Consider the following 27,843-nt stretch of genomic DNA (forward strand, 5'->3'; position numbering starts at 1 on the left):
ACAGCCAAAGCAACCCCGGAGTTTATTAAAGCAAAGAAGTGGAATATTCTGGAATGGCCAAGTCACCTGATCTGAACCCAATTGAGCATTTCACTGGTTGAAGACTAAACTTCGGACAGAAAGGCCAGCAAAGGATTTTCATCCAAGTATTAGAAATGAACATTTTAGTTTCAGCTTTTTAATTTGTCCAATTACTTCTCAGCCCCTGAAATGAAGTGATTGTGTAATAAAGGATTTAGTTCCTCACATTGTATGCAATCTTTTTGTTCAACCCACTGAATTAAAGCTGAGTTGTTTCATTAAAAATTAATTGTGGTAATGTACAGAACCAAAACGAGAAAAAACTTGTCTCTGCGGCCCGAGAACGGGCACGGATCAGCAGGACACCGATGGGACCAGGTAAGTGTTTTTGTTATTGTTTTTAGCTACCCCGCTACCACTTTTTTGCATGTTTTTTTTTTTTTTTTTTTTTTTTTTTTTCCCTGGGGGTGGCGGGGGGAAGGGCGGGGGGGGGGGGGGGGAGGGGTTAAATGAGGACAGAGCTACTTCTACTGGTGTGACCTGAGAATAAATTGAAATTCTTTTTCTAATGGCATTCTTGCCAAAAAAAAAAAAAAAATCTTTGTTTATGCGAATATATATATTTTTAGTGACGGGTATTATTTTTTTACTTCAGTTCCAATGCCAAAAATGCCACCTTTCTCTGAGCTGCACAGCTGCTTACTACTAGTCATGCATGTCATCTCCCAGTCCCATTAGAAAAGTCATTGCTGCCATTAGTACATCTTTACCAAAGAAACAAAGCCTTACCAATTGTACTTTAATATTTAAATAGTTCCTAGCTTATTAATTTATACCTTTTTTTTTTTAAATGCATGTAATTCATGGAAAACAATACCTTGTTCTACTTTCCACCTGCAGTGTTGTCATGACTGGGTCCTACAACAACTTTTTCCGAATGTTTGACCGCAATACAAAGCGTGACATTACTCTGGAAGCCTCGCGGGAGAACAGCAAGCCACGCATGGTGCTGAAGCCACGTAAAGTGTGTGCCAGCGGCAAGCGAAAGAAGGATGAGATCACAGTAGACAGCCTGGACTTCAACAAGAAGATCCTGCACACCGCCTGGCATCCTAAGGAAAATATCATTGCTGTGGCCACCACCAATAACCTGTATATATTCCAGGACCGAGTAAATTAGTACTGGCCTATATGTGGGACAGTCCTTAGTCCACCTAGTTCCAATAGTCAAGCCTAGAATTCGTAAATTCCCTGTTCCAAAAACGAAAAAAAACTCCTGACAATGTGGGAACTTTACCAGTCCCTCCCCATCTGACTTTTCCAGTGTTTAAGGTGCCATCAATGTCCTTTTTATAGCTGTGCAGGGGTGTGCCCTGCTCCTGACATTTTCTAACCACAGGGTTTACTGTACCTTTTTTTTGTCTTTCTTTTTAACCATTTTGCCTAATATGTAGATTAACTTTGTTTATTTTTTATTTTGTGATGTCAATGGCGTTGCCAGCGTACGCCCTTTAGGGCCCTTTCTGGAGAATGACCAGGCCGGGTCCATGGTGTATTCATTTTTCCCCTTCCAAAGTCCATCATCTTTGTTACTTTTTTATTCACTTATTCTCATGTTTTTTTTCCCTTTTTCTTTACACCTTACTCTTCTTGGGTATCCAATCTTCCCTCCTTCCTCTCCAATTCCTGCTCTTCTCAACCTGCCCTGTGCCTACAGGGCAATGGGTTAACCATGACAGGGTTGGTGGCATGGGGAGAACAAGGCTATTACTGAGAGTTATGTCCTGGTCTCTCATTATTAATGACGACCTGACTGTATTCACTTTTTGCCTTGTCTGGCGCTGAAAAGGGGGGAAAAAAGGACTTAAAAAATAAAAAAGCCAAAAAAGGATAAAAACTACTGAATAAAATACAAGTGAAAAAAACGCTTTGTGTATACCAAACATTATTAGAAGTGTGTTGGCTGAGTGTTTAATTGTTTTGAGACTTTCCCTTCCATTTTTGATCCACTAATGAGCAATCTCAAGGTAATATTAACTTTGGTCCACTTCCCAGAAAACTTTCATTGATGGGGAAGCTTGGTAGTCTATTCCGGTAGCAGAATATTCCATGACCTTTCAGTGTTTGTGTCCACTCTGGCCCATTGTTGCAACTCAATCTGAACCAGGGATGAAAGGTTCAGAATGAACATTTAGAGGGATAAAGGTGTAGGTATACCTATGAACATTCCCTCTTTCTGATATGATGTCATGCTTTGTTAGCTGACGTCTATGTGCAATGTGTTGGACCCAATATTATTTATCTTCGAAAGACTTTTGTATTTGAGTGCAGCATTCTGCTTAATTGTGTCATGTTCCCAGAATCTACGGTGTATGGTGCATGGGGGTGCAAGGGTTGTTTTGCAGCCCTCTTCTACCTAGCTTATTGTTTTAAGGACATTTTTAGCTGTTCTAAATTTTGTAAAGGTTATTCTTGTCTGCTTAATCCTTTCACAAACCGTAAATTAGACAATATAAATATTGCTAGGTGACTCCGGTCCCTATAAACAGATGTATATTTGGGGTGACACCACTGCTTTCTGATCATCTTGGCACTGCATGGGACAGCCCTGCTAGAGGGAACCCAAACTTAACCCATTTTACACCAAAGATTGAATCTGGTGTAGCATTGGTTGCAGTAAAACTGGTGCCGACACTTTTTTTCTGTGATTGGTTGTGTTGGGTAGCTATTGGAGTTTTTATTCCCTGGAGAACTGAGTTCTAGTCATGGCCATTTGGTTAATCACAGTGTAGGTAGTAACTGTGGTGAACCGGGAATTCCCTGCAGTGCACCATCTTCCTTGTGCCATCGGCAGGCTAGGAGCTGTCACTTGTGTCACCCTATAGAATTCCCCTTTACTGCATCAGCTGCTACATAAAAGGGTATTGTGGGAGGGGTGCAGGAGCTGGGCTAGCACAGAGTAATTGCTTCTAGAAGGAGAGGGGGCTATGCTTGGAAATAGATATGTCCCTTTTTCTAACAAGTTTGCACACGTAGCGAAAACACATTATTTATAGAAAAACCCTTCAAACACATTATAAATACTGAATTATTGTTTTTGATTGGCCCCAGGTCCAGCTGTGTCCTGCATCCTCCATATGGAGAGAACATTTAGCTGGTGGTGGCTGCTTCCTGTCAATCATGAACACCCTCCTGAGCATGCTTTTTGCCTGGCTGTTGGGGTAATAGGAAGTTTGGTCCTTACCCTGCACATCGGTGTCAGTACTTGGCACTGCTGCTAGTGCAACCCCTCCTGGAAGCTTTTCTGTGAGCTCCGTGTTATCAGCATGTAAATCTGCCCTAAACGTCATGCATGAGGGAGATAACCAATAGGCATGATGAGAAGCTCAGCCGAATTCCAGATGTGGCCCTGACTGAAACAGGAGGGGTCAATAGCAGGCTGTGAAATAAAACAGAATATATAGGGTCACTTCTCCTAAATGATAGGAGCAAAATGACCTGGGGCAAAGCTGGGGTGCAACTAAAGCAGTTTTAACTGAGCTGCAGCTGGACTATTCACCACAGTCTGTCACACTTCACCCCAGAGGCCATGCCCCGCTTTGCCCCAATGTCTGTCAGACATCACCCTGGAAGCCATGACCCCCTTCACCCCCAAAGTCTGTCAGACATCACCCTGGAGGCCATGCCCCGCCTTACCCCAAAGTCTGTATTGGATGCGCCTTCCTGCAATTATTGGATTTGCTCCATTAGTAGCTCCTCAGATTCATAACCATAACAAGCACTGGGTCACAGGGTAACTAATACCCCCTTCTGTCTGCATAAAGGAATCCTGTCACCTGCACTATGCTATGACACTGGGGCCTTGTCAGGCAAAAGTTGCAGAGCCTCCTGAACCGTTGTGCACACACAATATTGGGAATTACTTTACATGCCGGTAAGTGCGGTGATTCCAGGGCCATTGATGTCTTTGTCACCTAATGACAATTCTGGCTTCATCGGCCCACAGAACATTGAAGGGTGACAATGGCTTAAAATCTGAGTTTTTTTTTAGTCTGCTAGCACAAAAATTAAACATTTTTTTTTAAATTGTATTGTTTATGGGGAATATTTCCCCATCAGTGTACAGGTTCTCTGCTCTCAGAATATCTTTGGCGATGTAGGGCTCATTTTAGGATTCATGTAGAAAATGGTTTTCCAAAGCACGGAGACTGAGTGCAGAGCTTAAAATTGTAATACTGTGAGCATGCTTACAGAAGTTGGGAGCACTATTAGTGTCCTGCTACATCCCATTGTTTAGTCCTAGCAGAAGTTAGTCCGGCTCTAGGCAGTGCTGCATCACTAGACTGGCTGAACAGCATTGCACTTTCAAAGACAGCCAGGCCCCCCAACATTTCCCTATGGCTGCCAGCCCCCCAAAACCTTCCTCCTTGACAGCCGGGCCCCCCAAAACATTTCCCCAGGACAGCTGGGCCCCCCAAAACATTTCCCCATGACAGCCGGGCCCCCCAAAACATTTCCCCATGACAGCCGGGCCCCCCAAAACCTTCCTCCTTGACAGCCAGGCCCCCCAAACATTATTCAGCGTTCACATAAGGATTGCTTCCAGTTGTTGGCTTCCAAAGAGTTAAGTTTTTTTTAGAAGGATCACATGACCAGCTAGCCCCGCCCTGCGCCTCAGGTGATGATGCGGAATGACGCAGGGCGGGGTGTGGCTACGCAGTGCGGCTCCGTCTCCTCAGCAGTGGTCAGCTGTCGTGGTCATGTCTGACAACAATAACGGTGAAGAACCCGCGTTGCACGGTAAGACGGTTTTCGCCCGCTTCTCCATTTCTCAGAAAGGTCGATCTGTGAGGCGGCGGTGAGAAATTATTCTCTGTTTGGCCTCTGTGCGGGAGAGATAGAGGCGGGGCGTCTGGGACAAACATCGCCTTCTTCCAATCAATGAAAAGTGTCAAGTATGTGGGCAGGGATAAGAAAAAGAATGAATCGTGCAGGCCAATCAGCATTCGGGGCGGATTTTAGGGGCGGGTGTGGTAAAAGACGGATGTACACAGTATTGTTATTGTGATAGCAGAGCAGATAGCATGGACTGCAGAGAACAGGGGCCCCAGAATAGGTGTATGACCGTATACAGGGGCCCCAGAAGTGGAGTATGACCGTATACAGGGGCCCCAGAATAGGTGTATGACCGTAGTATGACCGTATACAGGGGCCCCAGAATAGATATGACAGTATGCAGGGGCCCTAAAATGGGTGTGTGATAGTATACAGGGCCCTATACAATGTATTTCTGTATACCAGGGCTCCATAGAATGAATTTCAATGTATCTGGGCCCCTTGAATATATTGCCTCATACCTGGGCCCCACAGAATACATTTCAGCATTTGGCCCCATAGAATATGTTCTAGTGTTTTGGGACCCTGTGAAATATATTATGTCATTTTTCTGGGCCCCACAGAATGAATGAAATCATATGGTGGACCCCCAATGTGATTTTCCCCTCCAATGTCCTGGTCGATGTGTGTTTGTAGTAGTGTTTAGTACTTTTCACACAGAATAGATAAACATACATTTGGTGTTATTGAGCTGACAGCGTTACAGCCCTTGTGGTCTCCTATTATGTGATATCATTGTATGTCATGATGCAGGCAGTGCTCTCTGTGTCCTTACATTTCCTGACAACGCGCATTGCCAAGCCTGGGCCCCCCCCCAGACCTCTATGGATCCCCAATAATAATCCCTTGCCACACGATTGGGCTGATCTAATGGTGAGCAGTGCAGGGGCCTAGCAGGCAGTCAGATCATGATGGCCATGGAGGAAAGGGGAGCACTGGAGAGGTACCAATGGGCTGTGGGGTTTACACATAACATTGTGCTATATGTTTCCGTCTACTTTACAATGAGGGTAAAATCTGATTTCCTATTCATTAATGAATGAGCCCTTGGAATGCAACACCTCCCTCATAGCAAGAGATGAATAGTCCTCCTCCTGACTGTTCTGTATATGGAATTCCTGAATGGTTTTACAGTTGGGTCCATAAATATTTGGACAGAGACAACTTCTTTCTAACTTTGGTTCTGTACATTACCCCAATTCATTTCAAATGAAACAACTCAGATGTATTGACCTGCAGACTTTCAGCTTTAATTCAGTGGGTTGAACAAAAAGATTGCATAAATGTGATGAACTAAATCCTTTATTACACAATCACTTCATTTCAGGGGTAATAAATAATTGGACAATTGGCTCAAAGGTTATTTCATGGGCCGGTGTGGGCAATTCCTTCATTATGTCATTATCAATTAAGCAGATAAAAGGCCTGGAGTTGATTTGATGGAGGGGGGTGTATGTGGAAGATTTTGCTGTGAACAGACAACATGCGGAGTTCTCCATGCAGGTGAAACAAGCCATCCTTACGCTGCAAAAACAGAACAAACCCATCCGAGAATATGCTACAATATTAGGAGTGGCAAAATCTACAGTTTGGTACATCATGAGAAAGAAACAAAGCACTGGTGAACTCAGCAACGCCAAAACACCTGGACGTCCATGGAAGACAACAGTGGTGGATGATGGCAGAATCATTTCCATGGTGAAACCCCTTCACAACAGCCAACCAAGTGACAACACTCTCCAGGAAGTAGGCGTATCGATATCCAAGTCTACCATAAAGAGAAGACTGCATGAAAGTAATACAGAGGGGGCACTGCAAGGTACAAGACACTCATAAGCCTCAAGAATGGAAAGCCTAGATTGGACTTTGCTAAAAAACATCTAAAAAAGCCGGCACAGTTCTGGGAAAACATTCTTTGGACAGATGAAACCAAGATCAACCTTTACCAGAATGATGGCAAGAAACAAGTATGGAGAAGGCGTGGAACAGCTTATGATCCAAAGCATACCACATGATCTGTAAAACATGGCGGAGGCAGTGTGATGGCTTGGGCGTGCATGGCTGCCATGGCACTGGGACACTGTGTGAAATATATTATGCATATGTATGTATTTAGTGTATGTAATTTAGTTGCATTTTATATTTACGTCCCCTTTATTCTAATTTAAGAGGAAATCTCCCTAAAACTCGACTTACCCTGACGATAATTTCCCCAATAAAAAAGTCAAGTTATCGAAATGGGAATTTTTATTAGCGCAGAGATTAAAGCCTTGGATCAAACTTATCGTTCTGTTTTCACAGCCTTTTTTCTTTATAGAACTTGTAGGTATAAATGTGCATGTTTATTATTTCTGCAGTTTAGTGACAATTATAGATCTCTTCTCTTTCCCAGTCTGTGACTGGACAATGAATGGAGAAGCAGTAGACATAACAGCTTGGACTCTCAGTCACTATTTTCTGCTATCATTATGTTCCTTTATATCCTACAGGCACAGCTTCACATGGTTTTGCTTCTCTTCCCATCTGAGCTCTGCTGTAATTTCCAGTATTTGCATTTAAAAATACATTAGGGTTTAGTTCAAACTGATTGTTATGAATTGTGTGCAGTTTACACCTCACAACCCCTTTTAATTGAGTCCGCGCATATTTTGAATTCGCGATCCACATCACCATTTTCTGAAAGCTGACAACTATTATTATTATTATCATTATTATTAATAATAAACAGGATTTATATAGCGCCAACATATTACGCAGTGCTGTACATTAAATAGGGATTGCAAATGACTGACTAATACAGACAGTGATACAGGAGGAGAGGACCCTGCCCCGAAGAGCTTACAATCTAGTAGGTGGGGGAATTTCACACACAAAGAATGGGAGATATGTAGTGTGGGAAGTAGTGATGGTTTCAAATGACAGAAGAAGCCGGGTAGGCAAGTTTGAAAAAATGGGTTTTGGGTGCTCTTTTAAATTAAACTACCCTTCAAAACCCCACGTAAACCCTTTGCTTGATAATGGGGGTGACGGCTGATCTGCACGTGCAATGCATGATGGGAGCTAGAATATAAAACATTCTTTGTACATTCTGTGTGGATTTGGCTTCTTTTATGTTTATTATGCACATTTACTCCTTAGTAGGGCCACTTTAGGCTTCTTTTTCCTTTTCCATGTTTTTCCATTCTACCTCCTCAGTGGATTAGTGTAATGTTTAGGTGTCGCAGCTTCGGAGCGCCTGCTTGAGGTGCATTAGTAGGGATTATTAGTTCAGGGATGGTGTGCGTGCTGCTGTGCACGATGAATGAGCTGCTCCCCCTCCTCTCATCCACTTACATCAGACTGGGAGTATTTCAGGACAGAAAACAACATGGAAAAGCAGAAAAGATTTATGTCAAATCGCTTGTAGCCATTAAGGAATGGGGGTGAGGCTGTGACTGATGGAGACAAGGCAATATTTCCTATTATTTTAGATTACAATTATTGACAATGATCTTACATGTTGTGTGATGTGTAGAGATACAGCCAAATATTTCTTCATGAATGCATTTATTAAAAGGCTGACATCTTCATGAAATATACCAAACCCCAAAAATCCTATATATTTAGCTCCAACATATTACGCAGCGCTGTACATTACATATAGAGATACATTTTCTAATCAGGCTGACAGTGAAGGTACCGGACACTGGAGATGAAAGGTGTTGGCACTTTTATAGGTTTGGGGTGCAGAGCTATTACATAAATCCAGCAATCAGACTTCAAGTGAACTTAATACATACAAATAAATTACTATCATGTAATATTACAGCAGGTTTGCTTTAATCACCCTTTCCCAAACAGCTCATACCTTACCACACCTGTCATGCTGCATTAAAGCGTGACTAAAATTTGCGATAACGCAGGCCTTTATTGCAGAAGGGGACTGGCGATGGCTGTTCTGCAATAAAACCTATTCAACTGCTTTGTAAATGTATAATGCTGGAATAATGCCGAGTCCACATATCCTGGGGCTGCTGGGACTGCATGGGAGTTACATGATTCTGGCCCAGCCAATCGAAATGGCCAAAAATTTGACATCTGGTGAAACAAGTGAGTGTATTAAAAAATATGATCAGGCAGGTAAGGTTATTTTATTCCAGAAGGAAAGGCCCGGTTGCAATTATTTTAGTATCACTTGTACAACTTGTGATATTCTGCCAATAGTTACTAGTCCCAAAAATGAATGTATGATGGAAAAACTATATTACAGAAGAATCCAAGTTTTAAGTGGTAACCCTGGGGGAATCATATGAATACTATCATTGGGTTCCTGATAGTACAGAAGATGAAGAAAACGTTTTGGTTAGAAAAATGACTTTAGGTGTCAAGCAAAAAACATAAAGTTTGTGAAGACCAGTGGGGTTCAACCTTTATCAAGAAGAGAGTTTTTATCCTTTTACTGTCACCATCACCAGCTTCCTCAAGATTTTTACTTGCTCCTTTCCAAATACCTCCTGGCCAGGCTCTGTTGAATGTCAACTTGTTTGTTTTGAAATGTTGCCTACTATATGTCCCCATTTTAGGAACTTACCAGTAGGGGAACAGTTATATATATTTTATGTCTTATACGTTTAGTACATCCCGAAGCATTTAATTGTTGTTTTAACAGATAGGTGAAAACATTGGAAAAAAAGCTTAAAGTTCCACCTCCTATGTCAGATGAACAATACAGAATACTAACATGCAGTATTTTATATTTCCCTAATAAAAAACTATAACTAATGGTACCTTTTATATCTCGTTTGTATAGTTGTGCCAACCAACCCAAATTTTTACAAAAAATTGTGGGACTTCTTCAGGGTTTCGCTGCTGGAATCCCTATCTTGGTTGGTGACTTTAATGTTCCCCTTAATCCCTTTTCCTCTACAGAAGCTACCTCCCTGACTTTAGAGCTCTTCGAGCTATTAAGTCTTGTCATCCCTAATGATTCATGACACCTGGCATATTATGTTTTCAAACACCATTGATTATACGTCCTTTTCACACCCCCGTAATTATTTTTTTCTTTTCCCAGAGAGATCTTGGCTTTTTGTCCTTGGCGTCCATTGAACCAACTACTGTTTCCGACCATGACCCCATCACATTTGCCCTCTCCTTCCCAGATGGAGAATCAGAATTAAATTCTGGAGACTTTACCCTGCTCTATTATGTGATGTCACGGTGGTCAGTAATGATCAAGCCAAGTTGGAAGAATACTTTACACACGCGGACCTAGCACACAACAGTGTACTTAGAGGCGTTTTTCCTAAATGGATAGCCAAGTTCAAAAAGGCAAAGCTACAGGATATTTTTCAGCTCCTTAATTGTATTCATAGGCTAGAGCTAGCGCATAAGCTTTCCCAGGCCAAAGAAACCCTGGCGGACCTGACAGAGAAACAGGCTAAAAGAGGTTCTCCTTGCGCAAGTTAACCTTTCTTTCTCATTGTCCTCCACATTCTTCTAACGGCACAGCAATAATTGGCAGGTTTTTATCCAGAGCCTTACAGGCAAGACAAGCTCTCAATATGATGGTGCAGATTAGGGACTCTTCTGATCGCTTGCGTTTGAAGTCGAAGGTGGTGTTTGGTTGTTGGAAATCATTTGTGGGGCCCACTGTCTGGGACTTGCTGATGGAAATTACCACGTATGACTAGTTGGTGGGGGCATGTTGCTGAAAACTTCCTCCTGATGAGAGGGTCCTCTCCATCTTTTCCTCTGGTCCTTTTCCTTCACTCTTCTTTCCTTTTCCTACCCTGGGACATAACCTTAATGGTAAATATGATCCCATGATTGTCAGGGGAATATCACCCCTGCAAGGTTTGTGATTTTAGAGCTCATTTGTCCTTCTCCTTACATGTTCTGGCTAATTTCCCAGGTATTTTGGTTTTATATGTTTTACTGAGTTATCTGGTTAGCCTAATTCCATACCTTATGTTTGTCATGTATATCAGCTCTCTATAAATAACACTGCTTCACCTATGCACTAATGGTTGTTTGTGCTTATACTTGTCTTTTTCTTTGGCACTTCAATAAAGCTTGTTTTGGAATAATAGAAAAAAACTATTGTAGTCTCTTATAAGCTATTCATTTATTTTGTAAGCTATTTCTAAATGTGTAATAGTCTACTAAAATCACCATCAGGTTCGTATTCAGTGCAATGAAGTGCAGCTGATGCTCGGAGATGCAGTAGATTTGAAACAGTGAAATGCTATAATGAATTAAATATAATAGCAACTGCATAAAAAAAAAAAAAATGGCCGTTCATGATATACAGAGCTTAAGGACAAGCCCATTACTGACCTCCAGGTACCTGGATATAATTCTGATTAGAATGCTAAGAGTAACCCATCTGGAATAGGTATGTAGATAAGCAGGGTTAGAACAGCAAATATGAATAATCATGCAAGGGGAGCTTAGAAAATATGATGATCCCACAAAACTAGAATGTTTTTTAGAAGGCAGTCTAGATCAGTCAGCCTCCTTCTACATTTCATGGCTGTTTATTACCCAGGCCCTTGGTATAGGACCTTGGAGTCTTTTCAGTCGATATTTCATACTGTGGATACTTGGTGCCAGCATTTGTTTGTTCATTTTCTGTGTTAACGGCTTTACTTTGGTCATTTCAGTTTGTGCCATAACATTTACTAGCATTGTTGAACATCAAACCCATTTCTTTCAATGACTGCTATCAGTTACAAAATTAATGAGATGAAATCTTTTCCAGGAACCCATGTGTTTTTTTTCACTATTTTTGAATCCATTCACCACCATCCAGGAACAAGAGATGTTCAGAAGCCATAAATGCCACTCTTGGATCGGCCACATCGCTGCTTAGTATAATACAACCCATGGCAAACATTTTGCATTCATTTCTCTCAGGGCGTGTTTTACTTTTGTTCCAAAAAACACGTTTTATTTAGCATCTAAACATTCTGATATTATGAAACATACCTCCAAAAATGTAATGATATTGTTGTAATGAATGGCAACTTTTTTCAGACCAAGTAGGGAACAAGTTATTAAATCACTGAACAGTGAGGAAAGTATTTACAAATGGACTCAGCTGAATGAACATCCTTGTAGGGTGTTGATTCCATAATTTTTACCTAGAAGTAATACTGCTTCAGGTTGGCTTCACAAAGTGAAGGATAATTGTGAACCTTGGAAGGGTTGGACTTACAATGAGTACTGAACAGAGAAGGCAAATCCTGCAGCTCTCTGATCTGCTAATAATTAATTTAATGTTAGGTCTGTTTAGTATTTGAAATTTATCATGACTTTAAACTTAGAATACCATGATTTGGTAATGCTGCCTTGTGTTCTCTTAAATCTTTTAATTCAGGAGTTTTAATGATCAGTCTACTTTGTATATTGTTCAGCCTTTGTACTTCTGAAAGCTGTGCTTCCCCAAGGCCTGAATGGAGATAGTTGAATCATGCATGTCTGTTTACAGTGTCATGTGCTGGAAAGGTGAAGCGTCTCTTACTAATAAATGTTGATTACATGGTGTAAGTAATTGGATCATTCCATTGTGTGGCACTCATACACGTGTGCCTGTTGTGTGGGCCTGTCCTAGATGTGTCACTAGACTGAGCAGTTAAGCAGAGGATCCTGTAAGTTTGTTACTGGGCACTCGTACAAAAAGGTTTCATTTGTCACGTAATCCTTGTGCTGTGGGCTGTTTATCTCATGCCCAAGCTGGCCCTCTCCTCTCTGCTCTGTCCTGATTAGATTGACAAGTTTTCAGTTTCATCCTGGCTAACAAGTGCACGTCGCCTTTTCTAACAGGTTCCTGGGTGGAGCTCCAAATGAACAGCAACGGGAATAATGTAGACAGCAACAGGAATGGTGGCCTGGAACATGTGCCATCTTCCTCCTCTATCCACAATGGAGACATGGAGAAGATCCTCCTGGATGCCCAGCACGAGTCTGGACCGAGCAGTTCCCGAAGCAGCTCACAGTGCGAAAGGTAGGACCTTATGAAGCCTCTCGAAAAAGACATAGAATATTTATGACATATATTTATGACATTTTATGTTTTTGAATGTTATTAAAGGGCTCCTGTAGCAAAGTGTTGTTATTCAAAGGAAGACTCTCTACTATGAGAAGGATCTAATTTGCCATTGCTAATCCTTCCCTGTAAATTCTAAAAATCCTAGTAGCCTGGCTGTCATTTTAATCCACTGGTTTTAATACGGAGTCACTGAAATACATAAAAAAGCAGATATTCTAAAATTACTTGTTCATACTTAACTTCAAGTTTGTAACTCAAAATATATTGAAACTTTAGACAGGAAATCTGCAATTACATTCTACATACTTATTTCAAAGATTTAATTTAGGAAACATAAGTATTCCAGATATTTATCAACATACCAAGCGATTTGTGTAAAGGAACCGTAGAAAAACATACAGGATTGGACAAATAATTGTTCGATGGGCTTCTTCTTGTACGTGGGAAGATTTCCAGCAGCATTGGCCTAATTTGGCTGCTATTTGACCAATTTTTGTCAAGTTAGTGTGTCCTAATAAAACTTTACCAGTATACAAAGTTATACAATGAAGAACTCCAGGGAGGCTGCGGCAAAGCTAAAAATGTCAATGTTGTGACTGAATTTATTACTTAAAAGCCCAATGCAGTAATTCATCCATTATAAATAGCAGTGGTGGGCTGAATTACATCTGTAAATGCTCTCCACTCTCTCCATTTTTCCTCTTTTTATATTTTTTTTCCTCTCCTCTGCTTGCATCTTGGCATTGCCAAAGTAAAGAAAATATTGTAGAAGAGTGAGGCCTGGTATATAATGGGGTAGTAGGGGTATGCTGGAATATTTCTGTTAGGCTGAATTTCCATTTTGATTGATCTGGATAGGTGATAGGGCCCCATATTTCACTACTGTATGATTCCTTTTGATGCCTTTTATCAGTGGTTTGAGATGAACAGCCCTTGTCTTTTTCTTGGTGCATGTATGGCTGACCTAAAGCTTGCAGATTGTTTGCTTTCCAGTATATTTGTCTGTTCTGCTTAGTATACAAGTCATTCAGCGTAAAGGAAGGACTCTGGGCTAACTTTGAATTTTACCCCTGGAACACCATGATTTTGTTTTTTGTGGATTCATGGATGCCCATGTTGAGCTGAATTTTTCAGCAGACCACTTTGTCGGTGACAAAAGTAAGAGAACTTTACTTTTGTATCTTGTGGAGAAAGCCCTGGTGCTGATGAGGTTTTTAGGGCAGAGACCATTTGATTGATGTGTATCTTAAAGAGAGTTTGACAACTCCGCATAGGAAAGAGTAAGGGAATTTAAGGGTTTTATGAGTTGAGTCCTGGGAAATGGTAGGGGGAACAGGGTTATTTATGCTTCCTTCAGTCTATGGTCTGCTGTGACGTATTGTGCAGCATTTGTCACTGTCTCTTTCTTTCTCTTTCTTTCTTTTGTTTTTCTCATCTTTACACAGATATTTATCTTTTTGTTTTTCTTTTTTTGTGCTTTTGTTTGCAGCCCCTCACCTGAAGAAGGACAGATTACCTTTGATGTTGAGATGCACACAAGTAAAGACAGCTTCCAGGTATTTGTCTTCTATAAAATTTGCAGAGCTTTGTAAACAAACACAATGGCAGCATATGAAAATAAAAATCAAGAAGGAAATCTAAGCATGCAAGATGTCCTAATTACTCTTCTAATTAGTAATCTATAAAGAAGTGTAGAGTGCCATGGTTTATGTCTGTTCTTGTGTTTGCCAGCCCTCAGTGGACAGATCTACATATAATGTTCTCCATAGATATTAGATGTCCTTTCATCAGGCTACAATAGCTCTATGGGTCACAGTTCAACACTGGCTGAATTAGTAACTTACATACGCTATTGTTTTCTCCATTGTTTTCTCTAAGTTGGGGATGTTGGGGGTTAACCTTCTTTTTTTGTTTAGGGATATCCTGGATTTTGGGCAATAACATTTATCTGTCTTTAATGAACCAGCAAGTCTTTCCAAATTAGAAAAGATTGTGTACAAAGTGCTCTAAAGGTGCGTACACACTTCCAATTTTTATCGTTCCAATCGAACGACGAACGATCGATTGGGCAAAAAATCGTTCGTAAAAAAGTAACCAACGACGCCGACGAACGAGGAAAGTCGCTGGAAACGAACGACCGGACCGACGGATCGGATTGGACGACGATCGTTGAACATCGTTCGTGTGTACGGTCGTTCGTTGATCGTCCATGTTCAGAGCATGCGTGATGAACGAACGTCCGTTCACTTTCCTGTCGTGCACATAGTTCCTCTATCGTTCAAACGATCGTATCTATTGTGTGTACAATATCTACGAACGATCGTGTCGTTAACTCTATGTGCAGGATCGGTGCTATACGATCGTTCATATATATCGTGCATGAACGTTCGTCGTTCGTTTTCCAACGATAATAATTGGAAGTGTGTATGTAGCTTTACCCCAAGCGAGCAATAAGATATCATGCATTTTATTTTACTATATATAATATATGCTGTAGCTCTTTACAAAGGACATTAAGCAGGTCACTATTTTATGGTCTTTTGTCTATAGTATTTTACCTTAACACATCATAGTGTGAATTTTGGGGGGAACCATTTAGGCTACCAGAATGTAATTGAAATGTAAAAGGAAAACTTAACTGAACATCTGCAAGCAACCTCCCCTCCATTCTGTGTATCATAAGGAGTAATATTCTTCTGATTCTAATCAGAACAATAATATGTGTGTGTGTGTATATTTATATCTGCTATGCAGTTTAGACTTTTCCCCGTAAAATATCAATGATGAAATAAGTGTACTGATTGGCATGCTCTGTACAATTCTCTTTAGTTTTATGCTAATCATTTTCTATTTATCACGTCATTTTTATTTTAGTCTCTGGAATATACAGCACTATGGATTCCTCTGAACCTGTTTCTCTAGTGTCATTCAGTTTATGACTAAAGCATCTTTCACAATGATTCAGCAGCTAGAACTGGATTATTTTCTTTATGCAAGAATGTAATGTATATTCGCTTTGTCCTCTAACTTTGACAATCATGTCATCATTGAGAACTCATTTAAAACACATCCTTTATGTATGTCCAGGCATTACACACATTTACCACTAAACCTCCCTTTTTCTTTGTAAAATACCCCAGTGTGAATTACACGCCTGAAAAGCCCTTTCCTTACACAGGTCAGAATCTTGGAAGTCAGTGCACTGTTTATTTCGTGATGGTTGGTGGGACAGGGAATGATGGGGTTAGGCAGAGTGGCAACACTGGCTGAGAATTTATTGCAGAAAACAGGAAATTAGAGGCTCTGTACACTTATAGAATCTACAGAAATGTTTCTGCATACCGGGAAATGAGCATGTACTGCGGAGATATACTAAATATATTTTTATTTTGCACTGACATACATAACAATAATTTTAAACATAAGAAGAAAGTCAAGTATGAGGTATATCAATCAATTCTAAATGTGTACAGCACAAAGTCATTCTACAGCAATTTATAGTTGTTCCCATCATTCCCTCCACCTAAAGAGGCCATACAAACAATAACAGAAACATTTACTATGCCAACTTTTAATTTCTGAATTGTGATGTAAAACTAGAAAAAAAAATGTGCAATGTGCATAGAACTAAGATAGTGGTCTGGCATACAGTAAACCAAGATGTTGCATTTGCCACTGAATCAGCTTGTTACATGTATGAACTACACAAGTCGTACAAATATTAAATTATTTATCACAAACATGTATTGTAAGGTAAGTAAAGCAGTCAAACAGTATGGAAGTTAGCAACTGCCCAGTTCTATGATAACAATGCTAGAAATGTGTGCATATTTTTCCTAGACTTTACTGTGAAAAAGAACACATTTATACCTGTATAGGAAATGAGACCAATGTAATGCCCACACAGGTGTAAAAAATGTGTAAATGACTCTAAAAACATAGAACAAAAATGTTTCAAGTCTCTTCTATGCAAACACACTGCAAAATATATTCCAATGGGTAATAAGAGGCTAAAATTAAAATGTGGCTCACAGCTAATGTTAAAAAAAAAAAAAACATAAAGAATAGGAAAAGGGCATTCCAAAAATTTAAAAATGAAGGATCACCTTCATAATTTATATTTATGTGCGATGTGGGAAGCATGTGCCCACAGAGAGGCCTCTGAGTACCCCCTCTGGCACCTGTGCCATAGGTTCGCCACCACTCATATAGAGTTTGGGATTTCTGTGTTTGCAGATGACACCAAACTATGTCATGGTAATAAATCCATACAGGATGTCTATAATCTACAAGCAGACCTGGATGTACTGTTTGATTGGGGAACCAAGTGGCAAATGACATTTAATATAGATAAATGTAAAGTTATGTACTTGGCGGTAACAACATGCATGCTTCATACTGTCTAGGGGGAATACATTTCTATTCTCCCTTGAGAAGAGACGTATAGGGGGGATATGATCACCCTGTATAAATATATAAACGCTCCATATAGAGAACTCTTCATGATTATTCACCTTAAGGTCTTTACAAAGGACAAGGGGGCGCTTTTTGTGTTTGGGGGAGAAGTTTAATCTCCAGATAACGAAGAGATTCTTCACTGTAAGGTCTGTAAAAATGTGGAATCGGCTCCCTCAGGAACTATTGTAGATTGCTTTAAGAAAAAGCTGGATGATTTCTGGAAGCACAGAATATAACTGGGGATTAAAGTTTTATAGTAAAGATAACAGAGACTGCTGATCCAGGGAACATCTGATCTCATGGATTCAGAAAGGAATTTTTTCCCTGTTGGAGCAAATTGAACCATGCTTCAGGTTTTTTTTTGCCTTCCTCTGGATCAACTATGTCTATAGGGTTTTACCTGGGATATGTATATTTCCTTGCGATAGTCTTTTTTCAACCTAACTTTGAGTAGTTTGTGTAAACCATCGTTTTAGGAAGTGTCTAGTACAGTAAACTCTGTACTCTCCATATTTTACAGACTATTACCCACACTTTATGAACAGACACCCAAGACATTGTGGGAACCATAAAAGCAAATTGCTTTTAAATTTGTAAGAAGCCAACATTCAACCTGAATTGGGCAGCCCAGTATTTGGTAGTATGATAGCGTTGAAGCAAACATAAAGCTAAATCTGTTCTGTAAATTTGGCTCCATATCAGAACTTCTGGATTGAATGCAAGAATAGAAGATGAGTTGTTTAAGGAATGTATGGAGTCGGTCAAGAGTTGTTGCATATCATTGTCCTGATTGTCAATACACTAGTCCTAAGCTTTTATCTTTGACTGCACTTCTAGGCATATATTTAGTGTTCCTTAGTTTTGCTTTTTGATTTCTTAATCCCAACATGGTGTTATTTTTTAGTCAGAGGAAGAAGATGAAGATGTAGAAAAAGAAGATGAAGCCCTAAAGAAAAGTGCAGATTGGGTGTCTGACTGGTCTTCTAGACCAGAAAATATTCCTCCCAAGTAAGTTTTGTATAGAGATTTCTGATTACAACCTCCTCTATTGTTTGTTTACAGGTCCAGCAAATGTATTACCTCACTGAAAAATACATTGGTTAAATTATATCTATACTATGAAATCTTAACTCCACCATAGCCATTTAGCCATTGAGAGAGCAGAAAATATTTGTCTCTGTGATGCTCAGGAAAGGTTTTCCCTAAGTTTTCCGTCACAGTGCTTTAGCGATTGAAGATACATTGTTGGAGCTTCAGAGGTCAGCAAAGGTTGTTTAAAAGCACAAATACTGGGATTTCTATATCTGCATTAAATCCAAAGCAAAATAAGAATAACTTACTGTTAAATCCACTTGCTGAGTCTTATACTTACCTGTCCTTAACAAATATAGCCTATGCGTGTTATCCTGAGGTTTATGCAGTGTTTGTTCATTGTAATATTATTATTATTTATTTATAAACTTCAAATATTTTATCAATTCCAATTATTTATTATGGTGATATAAAAAAGTAAGGGGCAAACATGGGTGCATAGTACAGTGGAGGTAAACAACATAAATGTCACCGGTACAGACCATAACATACAGCAAGTTTATCCTGTAATAGGGAGAGAATTCTACCTTTCCATGTTTACAATCTAACCGAATAAGAAAACAAGAGATGAGGCAATGGGTAAGCAAGCTACATATCTGAAAGTGGTAAGTTCCTACATTATGTATGGTCAGTGGTTGAGACCCAGGTTACATTTTATGCTTGCCTTAAAAAATACGTTTTAGGGTGTGCCCAGCATACAGTGAGCACAGGTTTAGATTTCATGGACTGCAGAGTGACTTATAGTCCTGTATGAGTGAAAGTGGGGAGGCGCTTCTAGTGTAGAATGGAAAAAGGTTGTGTGCAGAACCGAGTTTGCAGATATTGTGGCCTCCAGAAAACAATGAGGAGATATATGGAAGAGACTAGGTATGGTGAACAATATGATGAAAGCCGGAACTATCATTTTTGCAATATCGTACACGAAACAGAGAGAGAAGGCAAGATAGATCTGAGATATGCCAGAGTTGTTTATTATCTACATATTAGTGGTTTTAAATTCCAAATTAGTTTACTACTAGTTGACAGAGACTGCTGTCAGAGTCCCGACAAACCTGAACAGATTGTAGAGCATGTAGCAATTCCAGAGGTCCTACACTGTTGCCAAAATGTGGAAAGAAGAGTTAAGGTGCGTACACACTTCCAATTTTTATCGTTCAAAACGAACGACGAACGATCGATTGGGCAAAAAATCGTTCGTAAAAAAGTAACCAACGAGGAAAGTCGTTGGAAACGAACGACCGGACCGGCGGATCGGATTGGACGACGATCGTTGTACATCGTTCGTGTGTATGGTCGTTCGTTGATCGTCCATGGGCTGAGCATGCGTAATGAACGAACATTCGTTCACTTTCCTGTCGTGCACATAGTTCCTCTATCGCTCAAACGATCGTATCTATTGTGTGTACAATATCTACGAACGATCGTGTCGTTATCTCTATGTGCAGGATCGGTGCTATACGATCGTTCGTAGATATCGTGCAGGATCGTTCGTCGTTCGTTTTCCAACGATAATAATTGGAAGTGTGTACGTAGCTTTAGTATGAACCGTATCAAAGAAGAGATAAGATAGTGTGAATTGTTGCGGTGTACTGCTAAGAGACATCATAGGAGGAGGTAGGTGAGAGAAGTGTTGTGTCAGCAGTGTTCATAGGGATATTAAAATCGGCAACAATGATAGGAATGTGTGTTGACAGGAATTGGAGGAATTATACAAATAATCCAGGAAAAGAGTATCAGAACCAGGAGATCAATAGATAACAGCAGTGTTAGAGGTAGAAGAGGAAAAATAAGTGAACATAATGGACTTTGAAGAACTGGGGACAATGGAAGGGTTATGGGAGTGAGCAGTACCATGTCTGCTACCTTTTTTAGGAAATGGCTAGTGTAGCCCACCCTAGACGAGCGTGGTGGCTACTTTTCACTTGCCCCAAGGAAAGTAAAGGTGTTGGTAATGTAAAGATAATGAATGTAGATAAAGAAATAGAAATATAAAGTGATGTACTAATAGTAGGAGGATTTTATGTGTTCACTGATTAAGCAACAATGGAAAAAACAAAATGATTAGTAAAGAGATAAAATTATATAAACCAAAAAATCAGGACAGAAAAAATGTAAGCTTGTTGCAGATGAGCAGAATCTTGAGTCATTTATCTTTAATTCTGGTCTAATTTTAATAACCTTTAGATACCAATTGGGTATTTTAATCTGTCATTTGTCCCTTGATAATGGTTGTACAATTATGGACAGCTCGGGACTTAGTAACGACCACTCTTGCCCCCACTAGGGTCCCGGGTTTGAGTTTTGGCCAAAACACTGTCTGTATGGAGTTTGTATGTTCTCTTTGTTTTTGTTTGGGTTATCTTTCACATAATAAAAAAATAAATACTTGTAAGATAATTGGCTTGCCCAACCCCAAAACCGAAAAAGAATGGAATTAGAATATGTTTGAGAAGAAAATGCAAGGGACAATTGTAATCTACTCTGAGGATCCGTTAGTGACATGACTATGGGCTCTGTCAAACGCTATGGAATATGTTGTCACTATACCAAAAATTATTAATATTATTTGTTCTTCTGCTGATGTATTTTCTTCATCTTTCTCTGTCAGGGAATTTCATTTCCGCCATCCTAAGCGTTCAGTGTCTCTGAGCATGAGAAAGACTGGCGCCATGAAGAAAGGGGGCATTTTCTCAGCAGAGTTCCTGAAAGTGTTCATCCCCTCTTTATTCATCTCTCATATTCTGGCTCTGGGCTTGGGGTAAGTCAAGGCAGACTGAACAGAGTTTTTGGGGCCCTGTCAACTGGCTTTCTGTCTTCATATATTCTGTCTTCAAAGTTCATCACATGTACATTACACCTTCATTTGGGCTTCTTGAGACTTATTTCCAGTGACAAACACCTAACTAAGCCATTAATGAATAAATAGTGTTTAGGCTTAAAAAGTGATCACCACCAGCTAATAACACAGTAGTTAGTGGTTACTCCTCCTGTCTTCATTATAAATTCTATGGTTAGGATAGGCCTAAATCCAAGCAGAGATGGAGTTCATGTATAGACTTTTACTAATTACCAGAAAGCACTTATATTGGCCCATCCTCAGTGTGCCTGAAAATTAAAAAATACCCTTTATCAACCTGTTGCTAAAACCTGATGTTTTTAATGGATTGTTCATCTTTTTACACAATTATAGTGATAGATGGGAAAATAAGTGATTAAAATTCATAAAAAAATAAACAGGTTATTTTAAAGTTCTCCCTAAAGCATTAAAGCGGAACCAGAAAAAAACAATTTCTGACCAGGCAGATCCTTTATTGCAAAAGGGACAGGTGATATCATTGATGATCTCATTTTTTTATTCACATGTTGCATTGATATTGTATTGCAGCTCAGTGTACTTGGGGGAGAAAATAAAATTGTAAACACGCATGTTTAATTGCTGAAGGTACATCACCTTTGCCTTTTGCAATAAAAATCCTGTCTGCTCGCAGTTGGAATCGATAACCACAGTTAGACCTGCACCAGGTGGCTCATCCATCAATTCTCCCACCTCCTTCAGTATTGATCCTGTAAGCGAAGTCCCCTTTCTTATCTCATTATCTCCCTTCATTACATATACAGTCAACCTTATCTTCTCTGGTTTGCCCTGATCCCATTACTCCACCCTGGCCCCTGCACTTGCTGCCATCTTCCTCTCACCTTTTAAAAATATTATCCTTTCTCTCCAGAAACCTAGAAGATGTTTTTCTTGTGGCCCTTCTGTACTCTCCAACTATTTCCCCATTTATCTCCTTGTTCCAGGTCCTACTACGTCCACCTGCCCAACATAATATTAACATGCCCTTCTATATTTCCAGAAACCACTAAACTAAATCTAGTAAATTCTCCCATGTTTTGTTAGTGCTATGTGCAGTTGTTGAACAGTCACTTTAAAGGCAAAAAAAAGCTTTTAGTTTCCTGGCTCTGTGCAGTAAATAATAAGTTAAAATTCCTTTTACTGTGTAACTAATTTATTGTTGTGTGTGTATATATTTTAGAATATACATTGGAAAGAGGCTGACCCTCCCATCTGCCAGTTCCTATTGATGGAGCATGATGTGGAATCGAACCCATGACCCTGTGAAGATGTGTTCCTGTCACATTTGTGCATTTGCACCATGTTAAGCATGACTCAAAGCACCCTCTTCCTTTCCTCCATCTTACAAATCGGGGAAACCTTTTATAGTCATCTTGTAGGTTCAGAGCACCAGTCCATAATGTGAAAATCCTAATTTATCCAACAAAGAATAACTTGTCTCCTGATACTTCTACAGAATCAAAAGCACACATTTCCCTGGGAAGAAAAAAAGGGCCAGGCTCAGAGCAGCCAAATGTTTAGTATCCATGTTTGGATGAAGGCAGCAGAAATCACTGTTCATGTTCACCTTCTGAACAATTCCTGTGATCATAAGCATTCACTGTCCTTGGATGGATTTGAAGGCTGTCTGTGCCCTCACTGCCATTATTTGGAGGAATTCACCAGTTTTCTCATATCTGGTGTCGCATGGAGAAAAGCAGTGCTTGAAGGTTGCATCATTTGCTGTTGTTAACTGAATGATACCACCAAAGCTATTGCTGGTTTATCTGGGAGACAATATCATTGCTTGCAGTATTTTTGTGTGGATTGTGTCTACTGTTCTCTCCTTGTCATTGGATGAAGCTATTCTCTGGAGCTTGGCAGCTGTGGATAAAGCCGTACTCTCCCTAACACTGGATGAAGCTACACATGATAAACCTTTGTCTCTGCCACATAAGCTCTGGATTACAAACCTCAATCTAATAACTTTGTAGAGGAGAGAATCCAAGTTTATCTTCAACCTGCAGAGCATTCATCCAGTCCCACCATCATGTCATATAAAAGTAGTCCACCAGTAAACCATTATAGGGATTTTATCATGGGGACTTTTTGAAATTTATTTCAGTGGAAAGTTTAAATCCCCAAATATAGGGGCTTATTATTAGATTACCTCTCAGGATTGCATCAGGAAATATTTGGGATTTAATAAGATTAAAGTTTTACTACAAAAGTTGCTCATTTAGAAGGTTAAGCAGAGCATATAAAAAACATGCAGTTAGGTTAATCAGCTTTCCCTCAAAATATGATTATGACATCAGTGAGCCCCTTTGAGGGACAGTTAGTGATATGACTATGGACTTTGTACAGTGCTGCGTGATAGGTTGGCGCTATATAATTACTGGGTAATAATAATAATATTAGGTTGTACAAGTATTACATCCTAGTGATCTGTGCTGGGAGCATCTCATGCCTGGTTTATTTACCTTCCTGGGATTAGTACAGTATCTGTATATGATATGATATACCAGCATTGTAGTATGACAAGATTTGAATCACAAATAGCAAATCCTGGCTATCAGATGGGATCCTCCCCCTATTATACATGAATAACATCACAGCAACCATCATCCAGCCCATGAGGATTTATTTTGTTTTACTGCCCTGTGCTTCAGTAATACAAAAAAACTTTTTTCAGGTTTGGACCTGAACAGAAAACTGCACAATCCCTCACTGGTGAGTCCTTGCATTGTAAATGTACCTATTACCCTAAAACAATCTGTAATATCCCCCCCATTCTTCTGTCTCCAAGCTGGAAAACTACCATCTTCTTGTTTATGTATTTCTTGTTTGTTTTTGTCTTAATGTCAATTTGTATTGCTAGAAGATCCCGAGGAGCCTTCACTGCTAGGATATCCATCATTTGTGGATCATATCTACTGCTTATTATGGAACAGGTTTTAGATATGCATATAATGCTGCATATCATTGACAGTTCTGAGAATATGGATGTTACATAATACATTCACAAAGCCTGGCCTTGAGCATTTTATTAAAAAGGATTGAACACATGAAATAGAGAATCTGGTCAGAATAGGCATTCTAGTGAAGACGCTCAGTGTGCAGATGTCACATGTGGTCTTTCAATGTGAAAAGCAAAATAATAAAGAAAAGTCCACCTAAAGCCTTTTAGTTTGTATAGAAAGGACAAGAGCACTTATAATCTTCTTTTCTAGGTTTGATTTGTTAGAAGGTACAGCCTAAGCATATGTCAATAACTTATTCAGTGGAAAGGTTGCCTCAGACCTGGCTGTCCCACAAGTCTAAATACCACACCTTGTTCTCAGCCCAGCAGAATCTTGCAGTCAGCCTATGAGAAGCTGTGATCTTTCCCTGCAGCTGATCTCTTGTGGTAGAAGTGAGCTGATGTCATCAGGTGTGGGCTGGCCAGATTCGGACAGGCTTTCCTTCTGCATGAGGCGGTTGATATGTTTACCTGTACGCTGTAAATAAGTCCCAAATGTTTAAGTGCACTTATCTATTCCAATTATATGCTGGAGTTCAGTTGCAACGTTCCTCTTAGGGGGATTTTTTAATTGTTGGAAATCTTTTTTTTTTTTTTTTTGAATAAATTTCTGTATGTACTCGAATATAACCCAATCTGTACATAATTTGCGAAAACAGGAAAAATACAATGACTCGAGTGTAAACCTACTGCAACAGTAATCAATAAAAATTCAAATAAAATGAAGATGAATAAAAGGCAGCAAGTGTGTCCCCCCATCCATAAAATGCCCTCTGGAATCTGCTTTGCCAAAGAAAGACAGGGTAGATAACCATGTAGCCTCCTTTTCTTTCTGGGAAGAGGGCCAAATTCACAAAACTTGACCCCTTTATTATTTTAGGGGTCTGTGTGAGGGGAGTCTATTGGAACCTGAATGGCTCCTTTAATAAAGGTGCCAGATATCTGCCCCCTACCCTGGGATAATCAATGACGGGTATAGTGAAGTTGGATCAGAACTTGGAAACATAGTTTTGATGCAAGCAGCTGACACAGCAGCACTTGTAAGGCAGTTTTTTGCTGACCTGGGTATAAACCAGGGTTTTTGACTTATTTATTGTTACAAAATCCCAGTTTATACTTGAGTATATATAATATGTAATATCAAAATGGTGTGAATCTTACACAGCTCGGATATTACCTAATTATCGAGCATTATTAGGATTTAGGTAAATTGGATTTTTTTTTACATTAGAACTGCTTGAAGGAGTGCAGAATCAGAAGGCATCTAGAAGAGACTGATTTGAAATATAAACTGAATACACTAAAAAGCTAGCTGCCTTTGTTCATTTACACAGCAATTTGGGTCTCCAGTGATCTATAAAATAAGATGCAAATTACAGTAAAGTTGTTACATTTTCCTCAGGCTCCCCCAACACCCCAGGATTCAAGGAACTTCTCAGAAATGCTGTCATAAAGTTGAATTATTTTCTGCACCCAGTTTGGGGTGTCCTGCTTGCAGTTTAGTTGTTTTTAGAATCCGGTACAGGATGCCCCCCTTAGTACAGTACTGAAGAAACTAGTTCTGAGAATATTACCATGGAAATGATAAAATAATACAGTTTTACTGGAACCCAATAAATTACTTGATTTAGTTGGGAAAGATTTTATAGTAGAGTCGTCCTATTTTAATCATTCACAAACACCAATGTTCATTTTTAGTGACGCACTTCTAAAAAAGTAGTTTTCATGGGAATGGATCTCTTCTTTCTGTATCGCACTTATGTTTTATGTGTGCAGGGAGAACCTCTCATCTTGTATGTAACCTTTTTAGGACCACATTGCAGCGGCTGAACCTTTGTTACAGTGATGCAGGCAATAGTGACAATAATTAGTCCCATGTAGGGGTAACAATGTAATACATAAACTTTTTACTCCCAATATTTGTAATAGGCAAACGAAAATTTGATAGGGCCAAGTGACAGTACTTTCAATCTTCATAATGTTAAACTGGCAGAATATAAAATGCTTTTTTTATATACAATAAACTTTCTTCAGGATGCTCTGAGGACCAGTCGATACATTCCAGCCCATGTACAACACAACCTACCATCTTCCTAATTGCTAGTATCTGCCGATTTCTCATAATACAGGTTGACGATCAAAAATCTGGCAGCCTTGGGACCTGAGAAGTGGCGGATTTTAGAAGACCCCAGAGGTTCATATATATATATATATATATATATATATATATATATATATATATATATATACTTGCCTCCACACACAGAGAAGCCTTCACCTAGCAGCACTGCGGAGTTCTTGCACATATCCAGGGAGCAGGCAGCAGGGACGTCTCTAGTTTAGCAAGCAAGCGTTTCTGCAGAACAGCGCCAAAACATTAGTGGCCAAACAGTGTACTGCAGTCCCTGTATTGAATATGCGATCTGAAATTCATGTCGGGAAACTGAAGTAAACTGATTATCAATGACTGGACTTTTGATTGTCAATCTGTACAATCATTCTGCAGTCCATACCGCAGACTTACAACCTCTGGGGCCCTTGAGTTCTTCTACCTCCCTATCCTTATACCACTGGAACAATCAAACGAATACCTATTAAGAATTAGGCTCTTTTATTGGCTATGGGATCCATGCCTCCTGCTTGGCGTTCATAAATAAATGTACCCCAGTCTGAAGAGGAGGTACTTAGGTGGTCTAATAGCAGCCGGGGCCAATTAGGATTCTCCGAGGATTCAATATCATTTAATAGTGATTTAGTCGTTGTGGTTGCAACAATTGTAACCCTCACTGTACTTTACTTGGACTGTGGGGTACAAATATAGATGTTACTCCTCATGTTTATGATCCAGTGTTATATTTCAAATAGCTTTGATGTTAAATAATTGCAGGAAATTACCATTATGTTTACATGCCAGGAATAAAGGACCTTGTGAAGTTTCTTGAATATTAACTTGGTGTTGTCACAGTAACCTCTCAGCTTGTCACTTTTTCTAACCTGCCCATCAAAAAAGTGAAAAGCTGGGTGGTCACTGATTGGGGCTGCACCTCAGTTCTTTCTCAGACACTTCCATGACCTGTGGTCCAAAATGATGTGTAGAAGAATTTACATCCCTGAGAGAGGAGATGCTTCTGATGATGTTTGCAGTACTTAATTTCATGTTTTACAGTGGCAAATGTATTATCATTTTCTTGTAAAGGAGCACTTGGTCCCTAAACTTTGTGATGGTGCCATTTTGTGGGTTGGATAATAAGAGTATGATGATATGTATTCCTGGGAAGGAAGGCCTCCAAATGCTTGATATGAACCGTGCCCTGAAACCCAGTTACCAGAAAATGCCTAAACTGTAGCTGTAATCATTTTGTACCATTAAAACTCTCACTAAAGCAATGTCTCTGTGTGATTTTATTTCATAGACAATAAAATAACAAGCAGCTGTGTAAAAATCTTAGTGTGAGACTCTCTATCCAAGGAAGGTACATATGAGTGCTT

At 39.7% G+C, this 27,843-nt stretch overlaps 2 protein-coding genes across 2 annotated transcripts in view; both read left to right on the forward strand.

Moving 5' to 3' along the window:
- The window catches only part of PPP2R2A (protein phosphatase 2 regulatory subunit Balpha), a 20,816-nt gene extending 18,847 nt beyond the window's left edge, over positions 1–1,969 (forward strand). The window contains exon 10 of the mRNA XM_072402958.1: positions 922–1,969. Coding sequence (XP_072259059.1) covers positions 922–1,201 — 280 coding nt within the window. The 3' untranslated portion in view covers positions 1,202–1,969. The remainder of the gene's footprint in view (positions 1–921) is intronic.
- A 2,723-nt stretch (positions 1,970–4,692) lies between these two features.
- On the forward strand, positions 4,693–27,737 carry BNIP3L (BCL2 interacting protein 3 like). The gene is made up of 6 exons (XM_072402959.1): positions 4,693–4,821; positions 12,724–12,904; positions 14,439–14,505; positions 18,312–18,415; positions 21,108–21,257; positions 22,534–27,737. Exons 1-6 carry the CDS (start codon positions 4,713–4,715, stop codon positions 22,580–22,582), a joined length of 660 nt encoding a protein of 219 aa, XP_072259060.1. The 5' UTR covers positions 4,693–4,712; the 3' UTR covers positions 22,583–27,737.
- Positions 27,738–27,843: the final 106 nt, after the last annotated feature.

Source organism: Pyxicephalus adspersus, chromosome 2 (genome assembly GCF_032062135.1).
Source record: "Pyxicephalus adspersus chromosome 2, UCB_Pads_2.0, whole genome shotgun sequence".
NCBI lineage: Eukaryota > Metazoa > Chordata > Amphibia > Anura > Pyxicephalidae > Pyxicephalus > Pyxicephalus adspersus.

Coding starts and splice junctions, on each gene's coding strand:
- BNIP3L (XM_072402959.1), top strand. CDS start 4,713: ATGACGCAGGGCGGGGTGTGGCTACGCAGTGCGGCTCCGTCTCCTCAG. Junction 4,822..12,723: donor TGAAGAACCCGCGTTGCACG/GTAAGACGGTTT, acceptor CTTTTCTAACAG/GTTCCTGGGTGGAGCTCCAA. Junction 12,905..14,438: donor AGCAGCTCACAGTGCGAAAG/GTAGGACCTTAT, acceptor TTTTGTTTGCAG/CCCCTCACCTGAAGAAGGAC.